Source organism: Idiotropiscis lumnitzeri, chromosome 18 (genome assembly GCF_059441095.1).
Source record: "Idiotropiscis lumnitzeri isolate Australia: NSW breed Sydney's pygmy pipehorse chromosome 18, RoL_Ilum_1.0, whole genome shotgun sequence".
Classification (NCBI taxonomy): domain Eukaryota; kingdom Metazoa; phylum Chordata; class Actinopteri; order Syngnathiformes; family Syngnathidae; genus Idiotropiscis; species Idiotropiscis lumnitzeri.
Window position 1 is genome coordinate 13,665,076 of NC_142408.1, and position 25,161 is coordinate 13,690,236.

Below are 25,161 nucleotides of genomic sequence, written 5' to 3' on the forward strand. Positions count from 1 at the left end.
ATGTTCTTTATCTAAGACAGATGTTTTTACAGTTTGCATTCACACAACTCGTATGTTCTTGAAATACAATAAATTAGTCTCCTTCACTCTGTCAGGCAGTTCCTCCATTTAAGTGACCATTGCTAATTTACATACCATGTCTCTGACCGGATGTGCACCCGTTACATGGGTGGTCTCTCCTCACTAGCTTCGAGCTGATGCGCCTATGATCTCCTGTCCCTTGTTGGGAATGGTGGCACGGAGACTGTGTCTTCGGGCTTTCCGGTCATAGGGTGTGCCTGTGGTCTACAGCTGCGGTGGATGAGGCTGGTTCCGGGGCTCCTGGCTGTTTCTCAGTGCTCCTCGTAATTGCCTTGCTTGACTATAGCTTGAAGGCGGGATGGGTTGAGCATCTTTCTGTACAGGTGAAAAGGTTTGCTACCAGTCTGCAGTACTGGTGGGGCCCAGAATCGCTGCAACAGTTTGCAGCAACAGTGGCTTTGTATATGGATGTGGAGATGCCCCATGTTGGAATGGAAGGGGATGCACGACTTCCAATGTTAGTCTTTTCAGGGCTCCAAACTACCCCGAAATGATGGCATTTTAAACCCTAAAGTTGGAGAAAGTCCAAGTAAATTTGTCATCTACTTGTGCATGTCTAACCAGTAAATTTGTTTTTTTCTTCCAATTATTATTTAACATTTTTGTTGCTGAAAAACTTATCCTGTGGACTTTCATCAATTAATCTATATTATGAATCTTGAGTGCAAATGTGAAAATTTAATATGCAAGCCAATTTACAGTGTGCGCCCATAAATTTCCTACTCGCCCCCTAAAATTTCAGGTTAGGGGCCCACGGTGAACCTTGTGAAAAATGAATGAAATAAAAAAATATAAACATTTGATCTACAGAGAGGGCTTTAAAAAACTAAATGCTTTTTAGAATGTTTTAATTATGATTATTATTATTTTTAAATCAAGGGACGACCCACAGCCAGCAATTGCCCTTTTCTGATCAAAAGCAACCCTTCAGTCATAACTTGCCAATACATTATTTAATTCATCCAAAGGGGTAAACAAAACTAATATATATATTAAAGAAAAGATCAATATTGTTGGAAGAGTCATGATTCTATTGAGATGCCCTTGTTCCCCAAAATCGCTGTCCATTGAATCCAAAAGGACTTGGAAACTCATTTTTAGAGATTTTCATCATGTGTTTATTTACAAAAATATCTATTTACTGGTAGGTGGTCTGTTAAGGAGCCACTGGTAAAGAGTGAATTTAACAGTTCCACACTATATATAAATCAATCGCAGTCTTGTTTTGGAATTAGTTAACTTTTTTGGGTTTCTGATTCTTCCATAGGATTATTGCGGTGAAGGCTCCTGTGGAGAGCAAAGATATGCCATTTAGATTTACACGAAAAAAAAAGCACTGAATTTATTTGATCAAATAAGCACATGAATGAGGCATGTGGTGATATTCATGCATTAGTGGGGACATTGGGCGTGAGTCTTACCTATACAAAGGAGTAGTAGTACAGCTGCGATACCAGGCAGAATGACCGAGTATTCTCGTGGGAGAAAATACTTGTGTAATACATGATCACGGTCCATGAAAGGCTGGGAAAAGGCAAGATAGCAAACATTTAAGTTAAAACGCTAAGACAAGAACTAGTTGCCACAACGAAAACAATTAGATTAACATTTTAGAGAATTTGGCCTGCACAATTTTGCGAGAAAAAAAATCGAATTGCGTTTGTTTTTTCCCCTTAATATTACAATTGTGATTTAATAGGAAATTATTTTTTTCAATTACGTCTTCTCTTGTATTTTTTAACGAACACAAGCAACAAATTAATTTGTATTACAGTTTGTGCTGTAAAAAGATTAATTTTTTTAACTAATTAATCACAAAAAATTCCATGATTAATTGTGATTAATCACATGTTTCAACTACTATTTTTTGTCAAGCTTATAATAGATATTTACTTGAATAATATCTTGGAATTGATGCAAAATCACCAAATATGAAGTATATTTAATTCAAAGACTGTTCTAATAGCTTTTGTGGATTCTTGAATATGATCTAAATGGGGACATCTTTGCAGACATTTATTTTCGGAACATTTCTCAAAACTGCCCACAAGCACCACACTACAGCACTGTTGGTTTGCAAGGCCCAGTGGTAACTTAAACACAGTGTCTTGTTCTAAGACATGCTAAAGACAGCTAATATGGCACAATATTTGCAGAGTATGCAAATTATTTTTGAAGTAAATCAAACTGAGTTAAAATATTTAACTGAATTAATTTTTTTGGGATTAATCACCTGAGTTAATGCTTTAATTTTGACAGCCCTTATTACAATTAAAAAAACATCAGATTTACTCCACATCAATGATTTAGTTTTATACTTTATGGTTACACTAAAATAAAGGCAAAAGGACACATCAATAAAGTTGTATTGTATTAAATAATATGAAAGATAGTTTATGTACTTTACATGTTAAGTAACGAAACACTGATTTACAGTCTTAAAATCCTCTTTTAAGTTTACAACTTCACCAAATTCAACCAAACAAAAGGGTGGATTGAACACAAGCGAGCAAGTCATAAATCAAATCACAACAAGAATACAAACCAATCTGTGGTTTTATCACTTTAAATGTTTCATGAAACATAGACATGTAGTACTTATCTAGACAGTAGGGCTGCCAACATTAGTCGACTAATCACGACAACGTCGCTAATTAAGTAGACGACGATTCGTTCATTTACATATCTATTTATTTGGCACATTGCTTTTCTGTTGAAATAGCTTCGTCTCGCGCATTGCCCCGCTGGCTGCATGCCTGTCTAGGGCGCACACGCATGTTAATCCGGGTCATCCGCAATGCAAACAAAAGCATTTTGGATAAAGACTGTCACAGCTATCTGGTGTTAGCAATAGAGTCCTAAAGTTATGGCACATTTCAACCAAAAATACTTAAGATGCAAACTTCCCTTTCATGACAGGACGATGGGATTTTTCGATCATCTAGAAAGGAAGCATGTTGTGGCCGATGCCTATTTTTATTTCTGAAACTTTCAGTCATGTAACTTTTTTACCAACACTAACACGATGTCTTTTATGGTACGCTAACATATTGTAATGTCTACCATGGATTAAAGAGGCAATAGTCAGTGAACTCACATTTATTAACAACCAAAACTGTGTTTGACATCAAAAGGAGAAAGATCCCACACAATTGCACTCACAAATGGAATGTTGCGTTTATGACCTGGGAAATACTAGTACTGAAAGAAATAGAATATATCTGCCACAAGCCCTCATTGGCATCACATAAAAATAAAACACAGAATTAAGTTAGTTGCAATATGTTAACTTGCGCTCCTACTATTGTTCACGTAAGGATTTGTGTTTTGTTTTTTACCATGTGCATTGATTTTAGAAATCAATTTACTACAATTACAATTTGCAGAGAAGTGAAGAAAAGCAAAACGTTTTGGATAAAGGTAGAATAAAAACAAAATTAAAAAAAAAATCAATGCAAGTGTTTATTTTAGTTTTCTTTAGCATAGTGCATTTTTCCCTTTCCGCACATTAGAAAAAAGTTAGCCGAGCAGCAAATACAGTATAAAAAGGAGAAAAAGAAAGGTTGTTTGTATATAACTTTGCAACACAAACATCTTGCACTGAAGTAGAACTTAAGCATCCAAACCTACCAGAACAATGACCCAGATAGAATAGTAAGTAAACAGCATGAGGCTGGAGACAATGAGACTCATGCCTGCTGCCTGATCCACTCCGGTAGCCTGGAGACAAAGTCACACAATAAGCAGGATAAGCTTCCACAAAAAGAAAAACACATTTTGATGTTTGGAATACAACACCGCATGCATCATTAATACACTGCCACACATCACAGCCAAGGATTGCCAACATCGTCACTAAAACCTCTTCTACAAAACCATATTTTCGACAAAACAACCAGACACTAAAATTGCAGCCCGGTTTGAGTTTGCCGCACCAAACAATTCCCGAAAGAACATTTGCCTAACTTGGTCTAAAAGTGAAAATGGTTTCTAATTCAACTAGTTGTCCCTTGGTGAGCAGTATCACGAGCTCAAGCGCAAAACCCAAACGCGTCGCTATATTTCAGACAATCCGTGGTTAGTTCGACTAACAAGCATGAAGCCAAAGATCGTGTGAGACCCCAAACGTAACATAAACAAGCTTTATACGCCCATGTTAAATTCAAACGTCTTAATTCCCTTACCATTTTCGTGACGAAATTTATTTGCGGACGCTTCCTGGTTGTCTGCTTCTACTTCGGAAATTCAACTGCTGAGAAGCGGTTACTAAGTCAGCTGCCCCCCTCTGGTCAATACTCATTATTTGAAAGTACTGTAGTACTGTACTATACACTAAAAACAACAAGACTACTTAAAAACATAAAAACTACATCGTTCTACTGTTTGTCTCCCATTCATTTTGAACATGAATAAAAAGGGTTTTATGAACCGTGATTTAAATATTCCAGTCTATATTCATCCATCCATCCATTATCTATTATGGCGCTGGAGCCTACCCCAGCTACATTCTGGCAGTAGGCGGGGGTCACCCTGAACTGGTTCCCAGCCAATTGCAGGACACGGAGACGAACAACCATCCACGCTCACACTCATGCCATACCATACCAGGGGGAAAAGAAAATCTGTGTGAACAAAAAAATGTTCTATAATCATAATAGATTAATATATTTTGACTCAGTGAGTTGTGAAATAAGTACTCAAACATTGAAGTTGCACATGGGTATCCAAAGTTTTTGAGAACAAACAAATCACTGTGGTTGAAGAACATGTCATGTCATTATCCACACTGCTTATCATGTACAGGGTTGCGGGAGGGTGCTGGAGCCTATCCCAGCTGTCTACAAGTGAACGGCACACTACACCCTGAACTGGTCGCCAACCAGGTGATAGAACATTTTAAGTTTATCTTGAATCTTAACCCAAAAAACCAAATACCTCCAACATTTTGCAAGCTGTGTATGTCAGTCGTTTATCAAAGTTTTATCTCCGTATCTTGTACTATGTAGAGGGGGAAATGTATACATGTGCATGTCTTGTATATAAAAAAAGACAAAGAGTTTCATTTTATTTTATTTTGGCACAAATATTTAAGGCTCACAGACAACAAATGCAATATACCACAGTTGTTTTTATTCATTAACCCCCAAAAGCCTTTAATCAGTGGGTGCAGAAAATGATAAAGTTGTGAAAAAGTAAATCGTATTATTGGGTATACACAGTCAAGTACAGAAGAAAACATAAATATCAAAACAAGTTAAAGGAGACAATTCATCCAAAAATTAACAGTTTCCCTCATACTGTAAATATTGAAACCATTATTTTACTTTTCATCTCATCATACGATATCTTTCGATCACACATAAAAAAATAAAAAAATAAAAAAAAGACCAGCCTGCTGGTCTGAAAATACAGCACAGAGCTTTAGTCGTTCTCTGTGGAGACAGTGTCAGTAATCCTTTTAGAATCGGAATATGTTTTCCATTTCTCTTTTTAAGGATGTCCATTTGATAAGAACTAAGGAAAATGTCTGGGTCGTATTTATGAGGAGGTCAAGAAATAGTCACAAAAGTCATGAACCACATCCCAAATTTTGAATGGCTGCAGAAGTCCTTAATAGTACAATTAATATTATGCCGTTGTGGTGTTTTTCTCTCTTTTAATTTCTCCAACAAATCCTCAGCAGCGGATAAGTGAAGGCCTATTGCTGATGGACTGTATCATACTTATACAATATAATGCAATACAACTTTATCTACATAGCGTATTTCACAACAGCTGCAGCTGTAACAAAGCGCTTTCCATATGGTGTAATATAAATTAGCGGGCAATTAGAACACAAATTAAAACACATAAACATATATACAATACATACCAGAAGAACAACAGAACAGAGACAGTCTCAGGTTGAGTCAAAAGCTACTTGCCTAATATAACCCAGAACAATGCAAAGACTTTCACAGACAGAATTGAATATGCATGCCCTGCATGCATGGGGATATACTGTATTACACACGCACACTGACATAAACTAACACAGTGACACTGTCATGAAGCACAAACGTATCCAGTGGAGGGAGGTTCCATTGTTTTCACTGACAATCATGGTACATTGAATGCTTTGTGGTGTCCCAGCCAGAAGACGGTCGTCACTGCAGCTCCATACACAGTGTGACAAGAGCAGAGTTTGCACAAACAGTTCAAAAAGCGAATATGGATTTTCTTGTTACATAATCAACAAGTAACATCCCCACAACATATTACGGTCGGGAGACAAAAGTGCAATGCGAGTTCAAGTTCATAATAATAATAGTCCGTTGTAAAATTACTGTTGTGATGAAAAACGTGTAGAGAAATATACGCAAGCCATCAAAAATTAGGAGTGTTTTTTAGGTATTTTGCAATAAAATGGAGCACAGCATTAGCATCTTGTTGCTATGATGAGCCCTTATTTGCGTGGCCTATAATAACTGCGGCCAGCCAAGACACCTCTCATTTTTCTTTTTGCCGCTATACAACTTTTGACACCCACCATTCCCAGGTGGCCCGCCAGACCTACATTGTGAAAATTGGGGCTAAGTAAAAAGTCGACCATAAAAAAATTGATTGACACAAAATTATTTATTGATCAATTCATATATATATATATATATATATATATATATATATATATATATATATATATATATATATATATATATATATATATATATATATATATATCCATCCATCATCTATACCGCTTCTCCTCTCTAGGGTCGCGGGGATTGCTGGAGCCTATCCCAGCTATCTTCGGGCAGTAGGCGGGGGACACCCTGAACTGGTTGCCAGCCAATTGCAGGGCACACAAAGACGAACAACCATCCGCGCTCACACTCATACCTAGGGGCAATTTAGAGTGTTCAATCGGCCTACAATGCATGTTTTTGGAATGTGGGAGGAAACCGGAGTACCCGGAGGAAACCCACACAAGCACGGGGAGAACATGCAAACTCCACACAGATTTATAGATTGAAATCTAATGGGAAGATCACATGGACTGGAAGATAAAACAAAGCTCCCATTTGTGGTGAGTTAAATGCGCATTCAGACACAGTACAGTGTTACATATGGCCTGCCATATGCGCTTTTGAAAAAAAAAAAAAAGACATTTAAATTTCAAGAAAAACACACTTTGTCATTTAACATGTGATGTCCATTGCCTTTAAGATGTTTTTATAATGATTCTCTTTGACGTGTGCAAAACTGTGTAAGCAGGTAATACAGGGATCCCGTAACAATATAGTACAGAATAAAAGCTTGGGGCCAGTTCATTAAGATGTTTTCTATGATCATATGACCTAATCTTGCCCGATTCAACACATGCTTTTAGTTCCTTTCATGGGATTCAATTTATCTCTTCCTTCAATAGCCCAAGTGTGATCGTTTATATTCCTAATGAGAAAGAAATCCAAATTACTGTCCATAGAATTTCCTGGAGGACTGAAAAAGCATAAAATATATATAATTTCTTCAGTGTTCTACTAAGTAAAGTGTTCAAGTAATTTGTTGATTTGAATTCATTAAAAAGAGAGAAAATTATTACTGCTTTACTAAATTATCTTTTAGATAAACATTGAACTATACTGCAGACTTGAAACAATGGCGATATTTCATTCGAGTCAATTTGCACAGTTTTAAATGGATGAAGCAGCACATATTACAAAGTAGAATTAAATCATTGCTAGAAATGTTTTACAATCAAGGATAGCGTAACTTCTTGACATTTAACATGGCTCACCAGGCTGATGTGCTCACTAACCTTTCTTTATGCACTAACTAAGGCATTATATCGACTTTATCTTGTTCTCATTAGGAACGTGCTAACTACAACATCACTATGCTGCCGTGCCATGCACAATGCAATACAACATATTTATTTATACAGTGCATTCACAACAGCTGCAGCTGTAAAAAAAGCGCTTAACATATACCATAGTTGTCCTGCCATCGCAAGTCACTTTTTATTCCCTTCCTGGTGCAATCCACTCATTTTTATCCTGGCACTGGCAGATAATCGGACCTGCACGGAGGCAGCAGCATGTAAGCACTGCCTCTATCATAGTAGTCTTATCTAAAAGTGGTGTGTCCTTCAAGGCAGATTTGCACATACTTGTACACAGTACCATACAATCGGATTCTTGAGAATCCTAATTCAGCTAGTCCTGCAGCAGACAGGGTGTTGTTCATCGTTCAATGTGTCTCAATTACTACAGCTTCGAAGACACCAGGTGTTACTCTGCGAAGACACACGGGCAGAAGCAAGTGCTCGTTTTGATTAAACAGGTGGACGTTTTGGTGAGAAATAGGGAGAAAAAACACACGGCAGTGTACCTGTTGGCGAGCTGCGCCCCACTGAGGGTTGTTGTCCCATCTTTGCTGACAAACAATTGCAAGTTGCTGTCTGGAGGCGGGAAACATTTTTTATTTTTTATTACAAAAGAATTCTCAACACAAAGTGGTTAAGTTAGATACCAAACGTTAAAAAGCTAGAAAAAACTGTTACACATTATCTCAGGAAATAATACAAAATTAAATTTGAAGATATTAATTCAAGCTCGTATTTAAGTAAACGTCAAACAAGAAAAGAGCCGGTGCCCAAACCTTCGTTGTTGCTGCTGTCCGAAAAATTCTGACTCTGAACGATTTTTTCCACAATGTCATCTGCATCAATGCGGGTATCGTCCACACAGCTATGTTGCCTCTCCATCATGTTTGTCTTCCTTCTGTGGAACACAACAAATACAAATTTAGTACCGGAAACATTTTGAATTAACATACACCTGATGTATTCTTTAAAGCGGTGGTCCCCAACCTTTTTTTCTAACACGGACCAGTGCATATAAGTTTCGAACTTTTGGTGTTGGCTGACAAATAAAATCCACTGTATATTTTTATGTACCTTAATATTGCAATGCAACAAACACCACCGAACGCCTAAAACGTGCATGAACGAGAAATACAAAAACTGGGGTATTTTGTCGATATTACAATAAACGTGAAGCCACATTTTTATGTAACAATATTAGCAGCGTCCACCTGAAATGCACCAACATAAGGAACCACAGAACAAGTGTATGAACATCTATAACTCACCACAATTTTTCATAAAGAGCTGCTTGCCGCATATTGTGGAGCGCAGGCTTCATTCGTGGTCTTTTTTTTTTTAACCAAATTTTGCTAGCTTGTGTGTTTTAATATAAGCGAATTGCAACCGAGAGAATTAGCATCTTCAGTCCATCATAGATATAGATGGATGTAACAGACAGAATACTGTCATTTTTCAAAATAAAATATATTTCAGCCTCAAATAATAAATAAATGCAGAAGCACTGAAAGATTGTTTTTTTTCTTTGTTCATTCGTCTGTGGGTCCGATCCTTAGTGGCCCACGGTCCGGTGGTTCGGCACCACTGCTTTGAAGCACACTTTACAGTGAATGACTGGAAACTTTGGAGTCGAATCATTTTGGGGGGTGAAAAATATATCCTCAAGTTCAAACTATGTTTGGAGAAGGAAACGGCATCATTTACAATTCATCATAACATACAAGGGCACCTCAGCGGACATCTTGTTTTGTTCTGTTTTTGTTTTTTTTTCTGACTCAGACAGAGATGACAAGCAGCTTTTGAGAAATGTATCTGTATCTTCTGTGACTGACGCATGTGTTCATCTTCCATAATCTAAACCGCTTCTCCTCACTAGGGTCGCGGGGGTCGCTGGAGCCTATCCCAGCTATCTTCGGGCATGTGTTAATCTATTTGTGATATTTGTTATAGGGATGTCACGATCCCCATCACGTGATCGGAAATCGGGCATGATCATGTTAATTAGAGCTGATCGGAATTGAGAAAAAAAATGTTTATAATTTCTATTTTTTTTGTTTAAAGGGCTAGAAACAAGAAGAAACAATATAATCAAAAGGGAATCAGATGTTGCCAAAACAGAAAAATATTTTTTTTTTTAGATCATAGCAACACAGCTGGAAACACATGCATACATGCTGTTAACGTCAACTGCATTTGTGTGAATTGTATCTTTGAGTAAAATGAAAAAGAAAAAAAATAGAGAAGAAGAAGAAAAATACAAGAAAGTGATGTGCCATTGAATAGCTACGCCTGGCTGCATTCTATTCATTTTCATAATGCGATGAATCATGTGAAACAAGATTTGCACATGCACAGGTGTTGCTTCATCCAGTTTCTTATCTTGTGATAACTTTATGTCAACTCGTTCTTACTGACGGCCTCTGCCACTGATTCAACAATTTTCAGTCAGACATAAAAGCCTTGAACGAAGACTGTGACACACTTTCTGATAGGCTCAGATTTCTCTTGCAGTCCTGAAATGGAATGAATGACTGACAAGCACTGTGTGACTCAGGCTTAATACAAATGGTTAATATTTTGAAAATGTCAAATGTATATTTACTATTAACAAGCTCCACTGCTCCAGAAAACCGTCACAAAACTTCAATTCCAAACACACTGAATATGTATACACTCCCCAGACTCAAAGAATTCTTAAGGAATTTTACCAATGTAAGTTTAAGATGGGAGTCGAACCCTGGTACCAGTGTGCTCCGTGAGAGCGATGTGGTTGATATTCTGCAGGATCTGGTTTTGTTTGCTGCAATAGCGTAGTATGTACAATCACCTGGATGATCTATTTGACATGATGGCTGCAACGGAGGGTAGCGGAGGTCTCTCAGGCTTGGTGGGAGTTGCTTGCTGATGCAGTTGTGTTGGGGTGGAGGGATGTGGGTGCGCAAAGCCACATGAAGCGTTGCTGCTGGAGGAGGTGTTTCGATGGTGACTGAGATCAGTCAGGCTGGAAGAGCGAGAGTGACCTGTGCTGTAACCTAGAGAAGGAGACAAAACACTTAACTGGTTATTTCGAATAAGAGTAAGTTTACAACTCTCAGTATAACAACTGTTACAAACAAGTGTCAAGGGTATGTACTGTGGATGGGCTCATTTTCTCAGACTTTTCGAATACAATTCGATTGCCTCATTCACAAAACCGTCATCTAAGCGTGGCATCTCAGAACTCAACAACAATCAGCTCTGTGATGCTCGTACACTTTCAAAACACAAGTTTCCGTTGAAATAAATTGTATTATAGTATATTTTATTATAATGAATTCAATAAAGAGTAATAGTAATTTAAGAGTAATTTAAAGAAAGTATTTAATTTAAGTAAAGAGTAATTTAATTAATTATTTCTCGTAATGTGATAATAATAATAATAATAATTTATAGTAATTTAAGTAAAGAGTAATTTCAGCGTTTCATTTCTTCCATGCCCAAGATTGAAAATCAGTTTGCTTCTATAAAACTATTTTTTCTGTTAAAATGTGTTGAAAAGCCATTCATCTGTTCCAGCATCCACTTAAGTCGCCTTTTGTTTTTAATGAATAAATATTGCCTCTCTGATGTACATCAAGCATTTTTTTAACATTACCTGGCGTAAAAAAATGTAAACATAATGTAAAACGTAAAAACCTAGACACACAAAGCACTTTAATTTTGGATCCCAACTGACAAGTATATAGCCGCAAAAGAGTTGGTGGCTACTTTTAATCGATGTTGTCACGGAGTGCTCTTGCTTGTATAGCCTGACAAATAGATTGATTCAAATGTATCGTTACAAAACTGCAGAGCAAATGTCAAACTGCATGGCCAGAATTAGTCTTTTTTTTGGACAATATCCATCAGCCAAAATATTGAACCCGTGCTTTATTGACTGGGAAGGCAACTCCAATGCTTTGCCATGCATATCCATAAAAAACACAACAAAATAAAGCTGTTATTCTATCTGATTAAAAAAAAAACACACACACACATCAATTAAACAGTCAATGCATTCAATAGTAAACAAGTCAACAGCAGACTCGGAAGACGAAAGAATCTATTCCCATAACACGCAACTCCACATGCTCAAGACCCAAGAAATATTATTCACGCTGGTAAAATAAGGTTTAATAGAGCATCACAAGCTTTTACAAAAGAAAGTAAAACTCCAGATAATAATCCAAGAATAATAATAAACTGTATAACCTGAGATCTTGCTATGCTGGCTGGCAAAGCTGGAGTTGCGGAAATGACCAGTGTGAAAGGCCTCATCTTGGTTGGAGACATTACCCCTGTCATCAGGCTGTCCTGCAGCCCAAACATATTGGGAGAAAAAAGAAGTCATATGAAGTCTTGCAAAGACATGTAAAGATTAACATCCCCCACACTCAAATATGTGTTCTATATCAGTTTAGTTGTGAGGACAAAATTGTAGAACAATTGCTGTCTTAGTTGAAGTCCAGAGGGCCGTGTCAGGTGCCACAGTGTGAAGTAGTGTCAACAACCATGAAAATATGCAAGTTTGCTTACACTACAAGAAGATTTTGTTGAAACATATAATGTGCAGCCCCATGACAAGAATGTTTATTCCACGCACAATTTTTACTCCTATATCTGTATAACTGATCTGTCTTAAGTTCTCAGCTTTTCATAACAGAACGCATGTTATGCCAATGAATTATAAAATAATTTGAAATAAACACATTCATATAATAATAATAATAATAATCAATAATATAATAATACACAAATGGCAAACACCTCCGCAATGATAAAAGACTTATGAAGCAATTATTTAATACACTGGCAAGTGAAATGATTTATATTTGGTGGAGGACCCAGTGAGTTTCGGAAAGCGCACAAGGCAAGCAAGGAAGAATCATGAGCATGATTACATACTAAACTACATGCATTTACTGAATTTTAGACATTTTTTTAGAGGGTGGGCATTTGAACAAATATTTTTAAAGTGGAAGTCAACTACCATATTTCTTTGCATTGAAATGCTCTGTGCAGCTTCACTAGTCTAAACATGGCATTCGGATTATCATTGCATTGGTGGAATATGAGTTGAGGAGCAAAATCCACTCGGTTTTAGCCAGCTCAGGGGCGCGGCCATTTTGTCACTTCTGTCAACTGAAATGACATCACAGTTGCTCAGGGCTCAGGTAAGGATCAATCACAGCTCACCTGTTTTCTGAAGCTGAGCCATGATTGGTTGTCAGCTGTGCCCTGAGCAACTGTGATGTCATTTTCAGTCGAGAAAATTGACAAAACAGCTGCCACATTAGATGGATACAAATGGTTGGATTTTGGTGCTTAACTCATATTCCGCAAACGCACTATTGATCCCAATGCCATGTTTCGACTGGTGGGCCTGCATAGAACGCATTTTTGTAAAGAAATGTTTCGAGTTGACTCTCCCTTTAGCTTTTTACCATTAACACTATAATATTGTTGAATATTTTTAATTTATTATTGAATGATTACTAGGCGGCACGTTGGCCGACTGGTTAGCACGATGGCCTCACAGCGAGAGACAGCATCAGGCGTGGGTTCGATCCCGGCTCCGGCCATCCTGCGTGGAGTTTGCATGTTCTCCACGTGCTTGCGTGGGTTTCCTACGGGTATTCCGGTTTCCTCCCACATTCCAAAAACATGCATGGCAGGCCGATTGAAAACTTTAAATTGCCCCTAGGTATAAGTGTTGTCTCTGTGTGCCCTGCGATTGGCTGGCAACCAGTTCAGGGTGTCCCCCGCCTACTGCCCGAAGATAGCTGGGATAGGCTCCAGCACCCCCCGCGACCCTAGTGAGGAGAAGCGGTACAGAAGATGGATGGATGAATGATTACTGTGTTATTTACCAGTCTTGCAGACTTGTACAAATGGTTCAGTGTGAGACTGAATCAAGACCCATCACACTTTTGGGGGGGTAATGACTTATACATGTTCAGTATATGTCAGCACTCAACCCATTTTGTGCCAGGTCATAGCAGAAGTTTGACTGGACATCTATCTAGTGCAGGGGTGGGCAAACCTTTTGATTGGTGGGCCAAAATGAGTTCTAAATTTTGATAGAGGGGCCAGACCAGGAGCAGATGGATGGAGTGTTTTGGTAACCTCACCTCATCGGAAAAAAAAAACACATTTAATTTTAAATGAAAATGAACAAAAGCATTGCAACAAAATCTCTGTCTTTGACACACCGCAGTATTTAGAAAATAAAATATTAACAAGGTTTATTCATTTAAAACATTAAAGGGCCGCATGTGGCCCCCGGGCCGTGGTTTGCCCACGCCTGATCTTGTGAAACCAACTGTTATTTTATTTCACGAAGAGAACATTTCAACTATAACTGAATCACTTCCTTTGAGAATTTTGGCCTGAATTTAAGACAGAAATTATAATGATAAATACAACTTTTTAGTACTTTGGAGAAGGCTATCAACTGAGTGCTTAAACTATGTTAATACATACACAGATAAGTTACCTGTGCTGCGAACAGATGTCTGTCGAGGTTTATAGGCACAAGGTCCCTCCACAATTGTGCTGAGTGGTTGTATTTTGGCATCAGTGCTATTATCACCCTTACAGTCCAGCTGCAGGGTGGGATCCTCATCTCTGACACAGACAGATTTTGCTGTGCTGGGGGGCCTGTTAATCAAACCACATTTTCTTTTTTTGAAGGAACCAGAGGGCATTTATCTCTGACTGAAATAAAGACGTACATCTTAAAGCATGGATCCCCAGATAGAAGCGCCATCCCAATTGTCACCTAATAAAAAGAAGGAAAAGACACGCATGATTCAGTCAATCTGCTAAATTGTCTGGAATGAATGTCGTCCTTACCTTGAGAATTGAGTTGTCCTGGCGGGTATTTTTTGTGTCATAGCCCTCCAGGATGCAGCAGCGAACTGTAGAACCGGAGCCCGCAAATTCTGCAATGTTCAGGTCAGCAAAACCCATCTGGACATAGTAACATGAGTAGATTAGTGGAAACAACAGAACATTTAAAGTGCAAAGATGAATACATATCGAACTGGCTAAATTGAGTCCATGATTCCCTTTTATATCATTTAATACAGTGGAGTCTGTTTCTCATTTTTTATAGTGTAATTCTGTCCATATAACATATTAGATACAATATGGGGAAGCAGGAACCACATTTAACCATTTTGGGATTTTCTAGCCATTAGCATTTTTTTTCTCACATGAGAGGCCAGTTTATGTTGGTCGTTGTGTGTATTTGGTGATGTCTGCTTTAAAATATTGTGGACAAATTGATCCCATTTGTACTACCTCAAATTATCACAAATATTTCTCTCAACGTTTCTGTTTGTCAACAAATTAGCGACAACAGCTTCACTAGCTACCAGATGGATTCAAAAAAATCGATTGATTTGATGATTTATTGTTAGACTAATCCAGTGGTTTTCAAACGGTGAGGCTCGGTGTTATGACAGCGGGAGCGCGGGACCATCATGAACACTTTTCATTTTTATGCTATTAAGCACAGAGCTCACGGCGGTCCGTTTCCATATATAGTCAATGCTATTTGCCCAGTCAGGCGTGACCGGTGGCACGTATGAAATTTTTCTCCTCTGCCGATTCCCACCACGTAGGAAGAAGTAAATTTATGCCGCATCACATCGACAAAAGCCAGTTGGGGTTGAGAACGTAGTTACTACATCACATGTTTTTGTTTGGTTTCTGACATACGTGTGGTGAAATAAAAACAATGTGGGACAACAATATCATCCGTCTATAGGACCAAGGGGCATACAACACAGCCAGCCTCCTTTATCAGCCGGGACTGAGACAAAAAAGGCGCAGCAGGCTTGTAAATAATTTCATCTCCTAAAGGGAGGCAAAAAAAGTTTGGAAACCACAAGACTAATAAATGCAATAGGAAACACCTGGGCAACAAAACAGACTTGTCACTCACATGTACAATATTTACGCTCAAATTAAATAAAAGTGAGTTCATCATAAAGGTGCCATTTTCTAAATTGTGAATCAAATCCAAATGTAAATCCGGAGAAATTTGCCTCATATTTATCTTTTGATGTCAAACCCTACATTACGTATGTTTTCAGTCATTCAGCCACACCGTTCCAATGCACTTGAGAGGAGTGAATTGTGATTTATGTGAATATTGCCAATTATTTTCTATTCAATTATAGTCTGTCCCAACATTCAGGTATGTGCTCTTGTAGATCACGTTACTAAGAATACTCAATAACACACATGAGTTTGTTGATTATAATCAGGATTGTAGAGAATCAAGTTTGAGTTAAAATAAATGTATTTGTTTGACAATATTTGCTGAATAAAATGTAAAATGTGAATTTAAAATCTTTGAGCGATATATATATATATATATTACTATTCAATTGAAATTCTCAACAGTATACTGCAAGACTAGACTGCTCTCTAATCTCGTTGCACACTTGAGTACAATGACAATAAAGGGATTTCTGATTTCTGATTTCTTCAGGGTCAGTTGTTACCCCACACAGTCACACACATAATGCCTCTCTTAAAAGTGTGTCACATAGTTGGCATTTAACCTTACCTTTTACTACTGGAAACATAGTAAAATTATGTTTTATGAAGGAAGCATAAAAGCACTTGAATATGTTAGCGAAGACATATGCGTGCTACTGGATTGTACTGCTGTAGATTAATAAACTTTGTTACCTTTGAAAAGGCCTTTCCTCCTTTAAGCTCCTGTAAAGATGAATATAAATAATTAAATTCAATAATTAGCGCTGAATAAAAATATAATATCCGACGTCGGATTGGTGTGTAGAGGCTTTTAAGAGGGTGGATACTCTAATATAATGGGCAAGGTTAATTTTTTTTTACAAACATTAATATGAATAGTATATATATATATATATATATATATATATATATATATATATATATTAAGAGAGAGAGCGAGAGAGAGAGCTAGGGCGAGAGAGAGAGAGAGAGAGAGAGAGAGAGAGAGAGCGAGAGAGAGACAGATGTGAAAAAATTCACCTGTAAATTATGTTTGACTAAATTAAGTGATAGTGTCATTTACAACAAAAGAAATGGCAAAAACCGACGCAGACTTTGTGGAACAAATCTGGAGGCATACTGTTATGTATTTGTGGTCTGTGTTGAATCACGTGGTTATGCGTGACGTCATCACGCAGTGCGTGCGATTGAGCAATGTAAATGAGAGCTCTTCAAGTCTTCCTGTTTTGCTTCGTTGTAATTAAAAAGTCTTCCGTCTACACCTGAGCCTTCATTCATCCTTACCCGAATTAATAGTAGAGGATACAACACATACAATTCCTTGAAACACAGGTGTCAACCTCCGGTGCTAGAGGGCCACTTTCCTGGATGTTTTCCAGCTGTGCGGGATGCGACACACCTGATTCAAATGACCAGGACCGTTGTCAGGCTCCTTCAGAGCTTGCTGATATGCGGATCATTTGAATCAGGTGCGTTGCAGCAGGGAGAGGTGCAAAACATGCAGGAATGCAGCCCTCCTGGACTGGAGTTTAACACATACGCCCTATAACATAAGCATGGATGCTCACAACATAGGGGAGTAAACGCATCACGATCTACTGCAGGGGTCTTAAATCCTGTTCCTCAATGACCAGTTTCCTGGATGTTTTCCATCTCATCTCCTGCAAATGGTTCAAATGATCAGAACAAAACATCCAGGAAACCAGCCTTCAACGAACAGGTTTGAAGAACCCGGGTCTACTGACACATTGTGGCAGAAAAAACTCCCACGCTCCACATACATGACAATCATTTTTACAACGCAGGGTGCTCTTTTAACAAATATGATGACCATTTTTATTTAATCTGGGAGACAACCTCGCCAGTGCTGCTGTTTGTATTGTCCGTGGATTTTAAAAGGGCTCAACAGTTAATTCTTTAATGTCTACATGTGAATTTAGTTAGTCCGTAAGGGTTTGGGGTGTGGAGTAACAAACGGATTGCACAAATGTACAAAGCCATGCAAGACAGGAGCGCGGGTGAAAATCCCAAAACATTTATTGACAAATAAACAAAATTAAAAAAAAAAAATTAAAATGAAAAGTGTTAATGACCAATACAGGGATTGAAAAAAAAGCAAATGGGATGCAGCACGAATGAAGAAAACCAGACGAGGACTGGTCAAACAGGCAGGATAGCGGCCATTAAGGACCGGTGCTGGACGAGAGCAAGGATGTGCCCATGTACCCTGACTGGTTATACGCTACGCTAATCTTTTGTTAAGCATGAGGAGGCCCCCAGGCATCGATGGGTAACAAAAGTAGGTTCTTAATTAGCTTTTCCATCGCTAAACAGACGACGTTAGCACAACTAAATTAGCTTTTTACTGGCGACTTGGTGGCGGGGATGCCTGGCTGTTGCCACACTCATGCACGATTGCGTCCACCACCGCTTGCAGCCAATTCACACAGCCAAGTGTGGCCGCATTGGAACGTAACATTGAGGGGTGTATGCGTAGCCCGGAGCCAGAGAATAAGAAGGCATGCTGTAGTTCCGTCACCTAAAGTCGAAAAACTGGAGCCAATCCTCATCCAAATAAATATGCACGTCTACCCATTCGCACTTCGGTCTCTGTAAATATCCCGACTGGTGCTTTTATGCCGTGCGTCCTCACTGTGATCAGCAAAGAAACAGCGTGCCGCGTCCTTACAGCATAATCTATGTTACCTCTGCTCACTTCCACAGTTTCTCATTCTCATATAAATCAGCCACGGAGAGGTTAATTATTTTTATATGTTGCAGTGGTCAGAGGCAGGGATGTCCGCATGAATGTTGGTGCCAATTGAGCACCATTTTTGGGCGTTATGAGCAATGAAAGTACAATGATTTCCAATGGAGAGTTTGTAATTGGTCCCATTCGTGACTCTTGCAGTACCAGAGAAAGAGCGGAGGGGGACGTGACCATATTCCTCATTAAAAGTAGCCGTTTTTCAAATAGTCACTTATTTCCCAATTCCTCCAAAATAAATAGATAAAAAGAAAATGATAACTCATTTCAGTTTATGACAAAAAATGTAAACTGAGCGTGTTAGTGAAAAATGGGCCATCTTGGATCTTGTCCTCCTTTGATATATGAAAAATCATGATGCGTACCAGAACTTGGAAACCAGCAAGTTACACATACAACCTAATCAGACGACGAGGCACACCTGGAAAAGACATGAGTGTAAGGGGAAGGCTGATTGGATGAAACATGACGATCAGAACAGATGCAAAGGAATCATGGCAGGCAGCGGTCAGCGTTACAAGGAAAAACATCGCCCAAAATCCAAACATGACCTAACATACCAAATCAAACTAAAACAATATCAATCACAGCAAAACCAACTTTTCTTTCCTGAGAGGAAAAGGAGTGCCTACTTTTGAAAGTGGTGTTTTTTCTCGACCATGCTGTCTATTAGGACATATACTTGAAACGAAAAAGTTTTGAAAAGTTGAATATCGGATGAAATCAGGGACCACGAGAGTGAATAAAGTTAACCTTTTGTATCTATCTTCGCTATTGCCTAAAATTTCAACAAAATGTCAAATTCTTTATTTTGGAGTACAGTTCGCACAGCAGTTGATAGCTTTATGTAGTCCTCGTACTTCACTTTAGGGTCTGTATTTATATCCTGGTACTGTATTTAAGAGAAACTGTAGTTTACCTTGCGTACAGAGACCCTACAGATGCAGGGTTCCAATATGCCAGTTACTGGATTAGCGCTCATTTTACACACAAAAGAGAACTTCTTCCCCCATCGGACACAGTTCTGTTGCACCTCCTCCCTGCAGACATACATGAATGAAGACAGAGTATTGCAGTGCATATGGAAATGAACGGCAAAATAACAAGGACAACTAAATCTCATTTTTGGAATTTGGGAGTGATCAGTACAAAATGTGGCCTCATGGGAATGTGGCCCTCCCTCTTCAGCCTGTGAGCAGATTTTTCAAACTAAACTAATAAATGTGAGGCAGAGGAAGAACCCACCCATTGCCAAAAACGGCAGCGAGGTTACTAGAAAACTAATGCAAAAGAGGTCAGTGGTTTGCAAATGTCCCAACACGCACACACACGCACACGCACACACACAGGACATCAACATGGTGGCTTTTCCCAGCTTGGTCGTGAACTCTGACGTTATCTCTCCCTGTCAATCTTATGTTGGAGGACATGGAAAAACATGCACATAAGAAACCTCCAGATTGCTACAAGAGCTGAACTTTACAGTAATAACACATTTATAAATATATAATAAAGACAGCTCAATATGCTGAATATGTTCTATGGAGAGTGATTTGAAAATGTTGGATGGAAGTATGCTTATAATGCAAAGAACAGGAGAAATAGACCACCAGCAAGTTATAGTGCATTTGAACTTTTACTGTCTCAGTTTGATTCCTTGACTACCGGCACATTGTAAACCATGGTTAGCACGTTAATATTCGCAATATTTTGAGAAGATGAATATTTGATAGAAATATTGAGGAAATAACAGAATTTCCTTATGTAGGATCTCATTAGTGGTCAAGGGTACACCTTGTCAATCGGACACATATGTTTCCCAGGGCGTCCCTTTTCTGTTGCCGGTCCTCCCCTATGGAATGAGCTCACATTGAATGTTAGGCAAGCCCCCTCTCTGTCCATTTTTAAAACCCGTTTGAAGACACATTTTTATTCTTTAGCTTTTGACTCAAAATGAGTCGCTGTTCTGCTATTATTATGGTATCTATTGTAAATATGTTTATGTAAATTTGTTTAATGTTTTTTTTACGTGTTCTAATTACATGCTAATTTATATGACAGCATATAGAATGCGCTTTGTTACAGCTCTAGCTGTTGTGAAATGCGCGATATGAACAAAATTGTATTGTATTGTATCTCCATCTTTTCGAGTCTAATCGACCAAGTGTTGATTTATCAAATATTTCTTGAAACAGAAAATATTACAGACAATCTGCAGCTACAACTGAGAGGCCATATACAAAGGGGGAAAAAAAACTAAAAATATTGTTTGACTGTGACTCAACTCCCGCATTGCTCTAAATAGTGAACTACCTGTTTCTATTTAATTCTATCATAAGATGAGACGCGGTACGGTGGACGACTGGTTAGCACGATGGCCTCACAGTGAGAGACAGCATCGGTCGTGGGTTCTAACCCGGCTCCGGCCATCCTGTGTGGAGTTTGCATGTTCTCCCCATGCCTGCGTGGGTTTCTTCCGGGTACTCCAGTTTCCTTCCACATTCCAAAAACATGCATGGCAGGCCGATTGAAAACTCTAAATTGCCCCTAGGTATGAGTATGAGCATGAATGGTTGTCCGTCTATGTGTGTCCTGCGATTGGCTGGCAACCAGTCCAGGGTGTCCCCCGCCTACTGCCCGAAGACAGCTGGGATAGGCTCCAGCACCCCCCGCGACCCTAGTGAGGAGAAGCGGTACGGATAATGGATGGATGGATAAGATTATACTTGATGCCAAAAGACATCATCATTACCCCAAATCATCCATTCCATGGTGTATTGCCATAATATATGGTTGTCATTATGAGTAATGTTTATATATAAAAATAGGGACTAGCAGGATTTATTTACCTCTTAATCCCGGTAGTTTATCCATAAAAAAGAAATGTCAGCTCAAATATGAATGTCATAGATCAACGCTAACCCAGATTTGCTGCATGCCGATCCGTGCTGTCTTTAACACATTTTGCTTTCTTTTCAAGTAGTCATCATTGCTCAAGAGAAAGAGAAAAGCGTTCACTATATTCACAGTTAACTTGTACTTTTTCCAACATGTATGATTGTCTACTTTGTGCACATGAGACCCAAAGCCTTCAATCTTTGCAACATGAACACAATCAAAAAAGACTTTCCCTGTTTTCTGGCGCTCAAAGTTAGACAAGGAATGGTTCGACTGGTTCTGCGACATTTCTTACCACCCATCATTTCACAATCACACCATTGTAAGGCAGGTAGCTACAAGTTACTCTCTATATTGCTGTGCAGTTATGCATTGCAATTACTGAAGTAATACAACCTCTACGGCTCATTTAATTTCAGTACAATTATGAAGAATCAAACACTCAATAGCAAATTTCAAACTAAACCTAAAAATGAGCCCAGACTCAAAATAACATACAGAACAAACATACCAATGTGCTACAAAAAAAAAAAAAGATTTTATTTGGCAGTCATGAAGATAGTGTTGATTCAATGCCACATATTGTAATGACAGTGCTTCCAGACCACAGAAATATCTGCTACATTCTGGATTGAACACTGTTATCTGGAGTGCACATGTTGAACATCGTGGGGCGCTCGTAGATCCTGTTTAGGATCGTGGGAAGTTGCAGCCTATTCCAGCAGACTTCAGGCAAAGGGAAGACTATACCCTTGACTGGTCGCAACAGAAAGACAGGACAACTTTCACTTGGCCACTGAGTGGGAATTGAAACCACACTACCAGTGAATCAAATTTGATGAGTCAAAGCTATGTGGTCCAAAGACATCAGCAGAGACGGTCATCACCTGAGCCTGAGCAACTACGATGTCATTTTCACTCAACAAATAGTGGCAAAATGGCAAGAGGAGCGGGATGGGACAAATTCTATTGAAAATAAAATGTTGAAGTTGCCTTACCCTTTAAAACAAGGAACTGTTTTCTACTTCTGTTATTGAGTAGTGTAGTTCGTAAGCCCTTGATGTGCTACACTGCCCTCTAGAGTCTGGGAGAATATCAGCTAACCATTGTAGGAAACAACACAGAGTCAAATGCTGCAGAAATAGTGTCGGCCTAGTTCCACGTGTTTCAAGGGTTAGAGTTTGCATTCCAGCATCAAGCATAAACAAAGTTTAAGAATGGCAGTAAGTTTAGTACAGGCAGAATTGCCATCTCATCCATTTTTATGTGCAGCACTTTTTTTCAATCTTTATTTCAGTCATTTAACACCATGCTTTAGTCATTTCCATCAGCACGGTTTGCTTGTTAAGACTGAAAAAAAATGCAAACAACATTGTAGAAATACATCTACTAATTAGTACATAATCCGTTTTTATTCAAATTATCCAAACCGTTCCTGACTTGGGACATGTATGTTTTTTCTTCAGTCTGTATCTCCTCCAGTAAATTGCTGTTTTAAGTATGTCTGGGGGCTCTTGCAAGGGAAATATGTCATATATGAGTCGCCAGGTAAATGTAATACAATACATCTATATTTAGTGATAAACTAATGTACTAGTTGAATAAACGTGACTAAACAATGGTCGAATCCGTGTCACACATACTTGTGGAGGGTTTTGAAGCAGGAGCATTGTTTTTATTGAGCTTCTCTGTCTCCTTTTGTTTATTGTGCAACAGTTCTTGTTGTCATGGGGAACACCTTTGTTCCAATGAAGAGACTCTGAGTTTGCTCTCGGCACTTGGTACCCAATGGACACTATATATATATGTTTTTAAAGTGAAGTCGAGTACCATTGCAATACAGAACAAAAGGTCATGAGCATGCAAGTCACCTCTGTGTCAGCAGCATGCATGTTAATGCATTATGTAATTTTAGTAGTTAATGTGTCATTATTTACATTGCTCATTGATACTTCTGTACATTACATTTAAACTTAGCAATTGATCAAATTTGACTTCATGTACACACAGAAGCCAGTAAACAATATTGTATACAGTACTTCATACTTGTACATGATGGAAATCTAGGGTGGCGCTCTCATGAAGCCAGCTGCTGTAAATCCCTGTTCAGCTTTGCCTTAGTGGGCTTTCTGACATCCCAACTGATACCAACAAGCTGCAACAGAATGGCCCAAAGCCCAGGCTCAAGTGGTTCTCAAGTGTAAAGGTTAACTGAACCACATGCATACATATGCGGCTTTCCTCTTGGTTAAAAAAAGAAAGAAAAAGAAAAAGAAAGCAACGCCATCCTGCTGAGGGCAAAGTCAACACGAGTCGTGACTTGAGTGCTTTTGTGGGTCACAGCAAAGTGTGTGTAAAGGTGTGTTTACTACCTGGATGACAGAATGGCAAAGTCCCCGCCATCGATCAACCGGATCTTACAGAAAAGCACTCCGTTGACAAAGGGCACTGCCGTAAGCTCCTCTAGTGTAAAATGCACTTGAAACTTGAACTTCTTCTTTTTCATCAAAAAAGACATTGTTCTCGGGTCCTGGAGTGCGCTCCTGATATTCCAAATAAAATACTAAAATACACAAAAAAGTAGGAGATCAATATGATCGACTTCACAGCGATGGTTGGCACTCCTTTGCTTTTGGGTTATTCATCTCGGCAGTCTGACCTGAAATATAAAAATCCACTTGTGATACAACATTCGTATCTGGATTTAAAAAGCAACAATAACGCACCTACGTGGTGGTTTTGATGAGGGCACAACAACTTTAAAGAAGGCAATTTATTTGAGACGTTACAGTCAATAGTTTAAATTTTCCAGAAAATACGTCAAAATAAATGGTCCGGTTGATTTCGACTGTCTTGAAAACAGCTGCCACGCAAACACACCCACTCGACAAGTTCGTAAAAATAAGTAGTCGACTAAACCTCACCGTTCCGATGGCCTGCTGCTCCTCATTCGGTGATACTGTGCAGGTGGGCACCGTTGAAAGGAACTGCGGGCAGCGTACTTGCTTGTTTCTCGGTCCCAATGCGTCGGAACGACCTTTTCCCTCCGCGGTGGAGTGAAACACTTACCGGCCACCGAGGTTCATGAACGTAGCGTTGGGAGTTTAGGGACTGTCCATAAAGTCCAGTAGCAGCTACGCGTCGTTGTGCGAGGAGGCCTGAGTAGCAGAAGCAGATTGATTTAAAAAATAAATAAAAATAGAATAAAATAAAATAAAAATAAAACCCACACACACAGTCTGCATAATGGTGCACACACATGACGAAAATAAATATTTTAATACCAAATTCATTCTGAGATGCGTGCTGCTTGGGTTAGGGCGACTGAGATTGCTCTCTGTACATCCATCCTCCCATTATCTGAACCGCTTCTTCTCAACAGGGTCGCGGGGGGTGCTGAAGCCCATCACTGCTATCTTCGGGTAGTAGGCGGTGTACACCCTGAATTGGTTGCCAGCCAATCGCAGGGCACACATAGACGAACAACCATCCCTGCTCACACTTATACCAAGGAGCAATC

At 38.9% G+C, this 25,161-nt stretch overlaps 2 protein-coding genes across 2 annotated transcripts; both read right to left on the reverse strand.

The window, feature by feature from the left end:
• Positions 1–1,175: 1,175 nt before the first annotated feature.
• dpm2 (dolichyl-phosphate mannosyltransferase subunit 2, regulatory) lies at positions 1,176–4,363 on the reverse strand. The gene is made up of 4 exons (XM_088281584.1): positions 4,266–4,363; positions 3,712–3,801; positions 1,503–1,605; positions 1,176–1,368 (listed from the first exon to the last, which is right to left on the reverse strand). The coding sequence occupies exons 1-4, from the start codon at positions 4,266–4,268 to the stop codon at positions 1,313–1,315; spliced, it is 252 nt and encodes an 83-aa protein (XP_088137710.1). The 5' UTR covers positions 4,269–4,363; the 3' UTR covers positions 1,176–1,312.
• Positions 4,364–6,818: 2,455 nt separating this feature from the next.
• Positions 6,819–25,064, reverse strand: eeig1b (estrogen-induced osteoclastogenesis regulator 1b). The gene is made up of 13 exons (XM_088282061.1): positions 24,926–25,064; positions 24,566–24,799; positions 24,014–24,300; positions 19,663–19,783; positions 16,670–16,699; positions 14,819–14,935; positions 14,698–14,744; positions 14,460–14,623; positions 12,176–12,277; positions 10,773–10,977; positions 8,722–8,843; positions 8,452–8,521; positions 6,819–8,356 (listed from the first exon to the last, which is right to left on the reverse strand). Exons 3-13 carry the CDS (start codon positions 24,157–24,159, stop codon positions 8,311–8,313), a joined length of 1,170 nt encoding a protein of 389 aa, XP_088138187.1. The 5' UTR covers positions 24,160–24,300; positions 24,566–24,799; positions 24,926–25,064; the 3' UTR covers positions 6,819–8,310.
• Between the last annotated feature and the right edge of the window lie 97 nt (positions 25,065–25,161).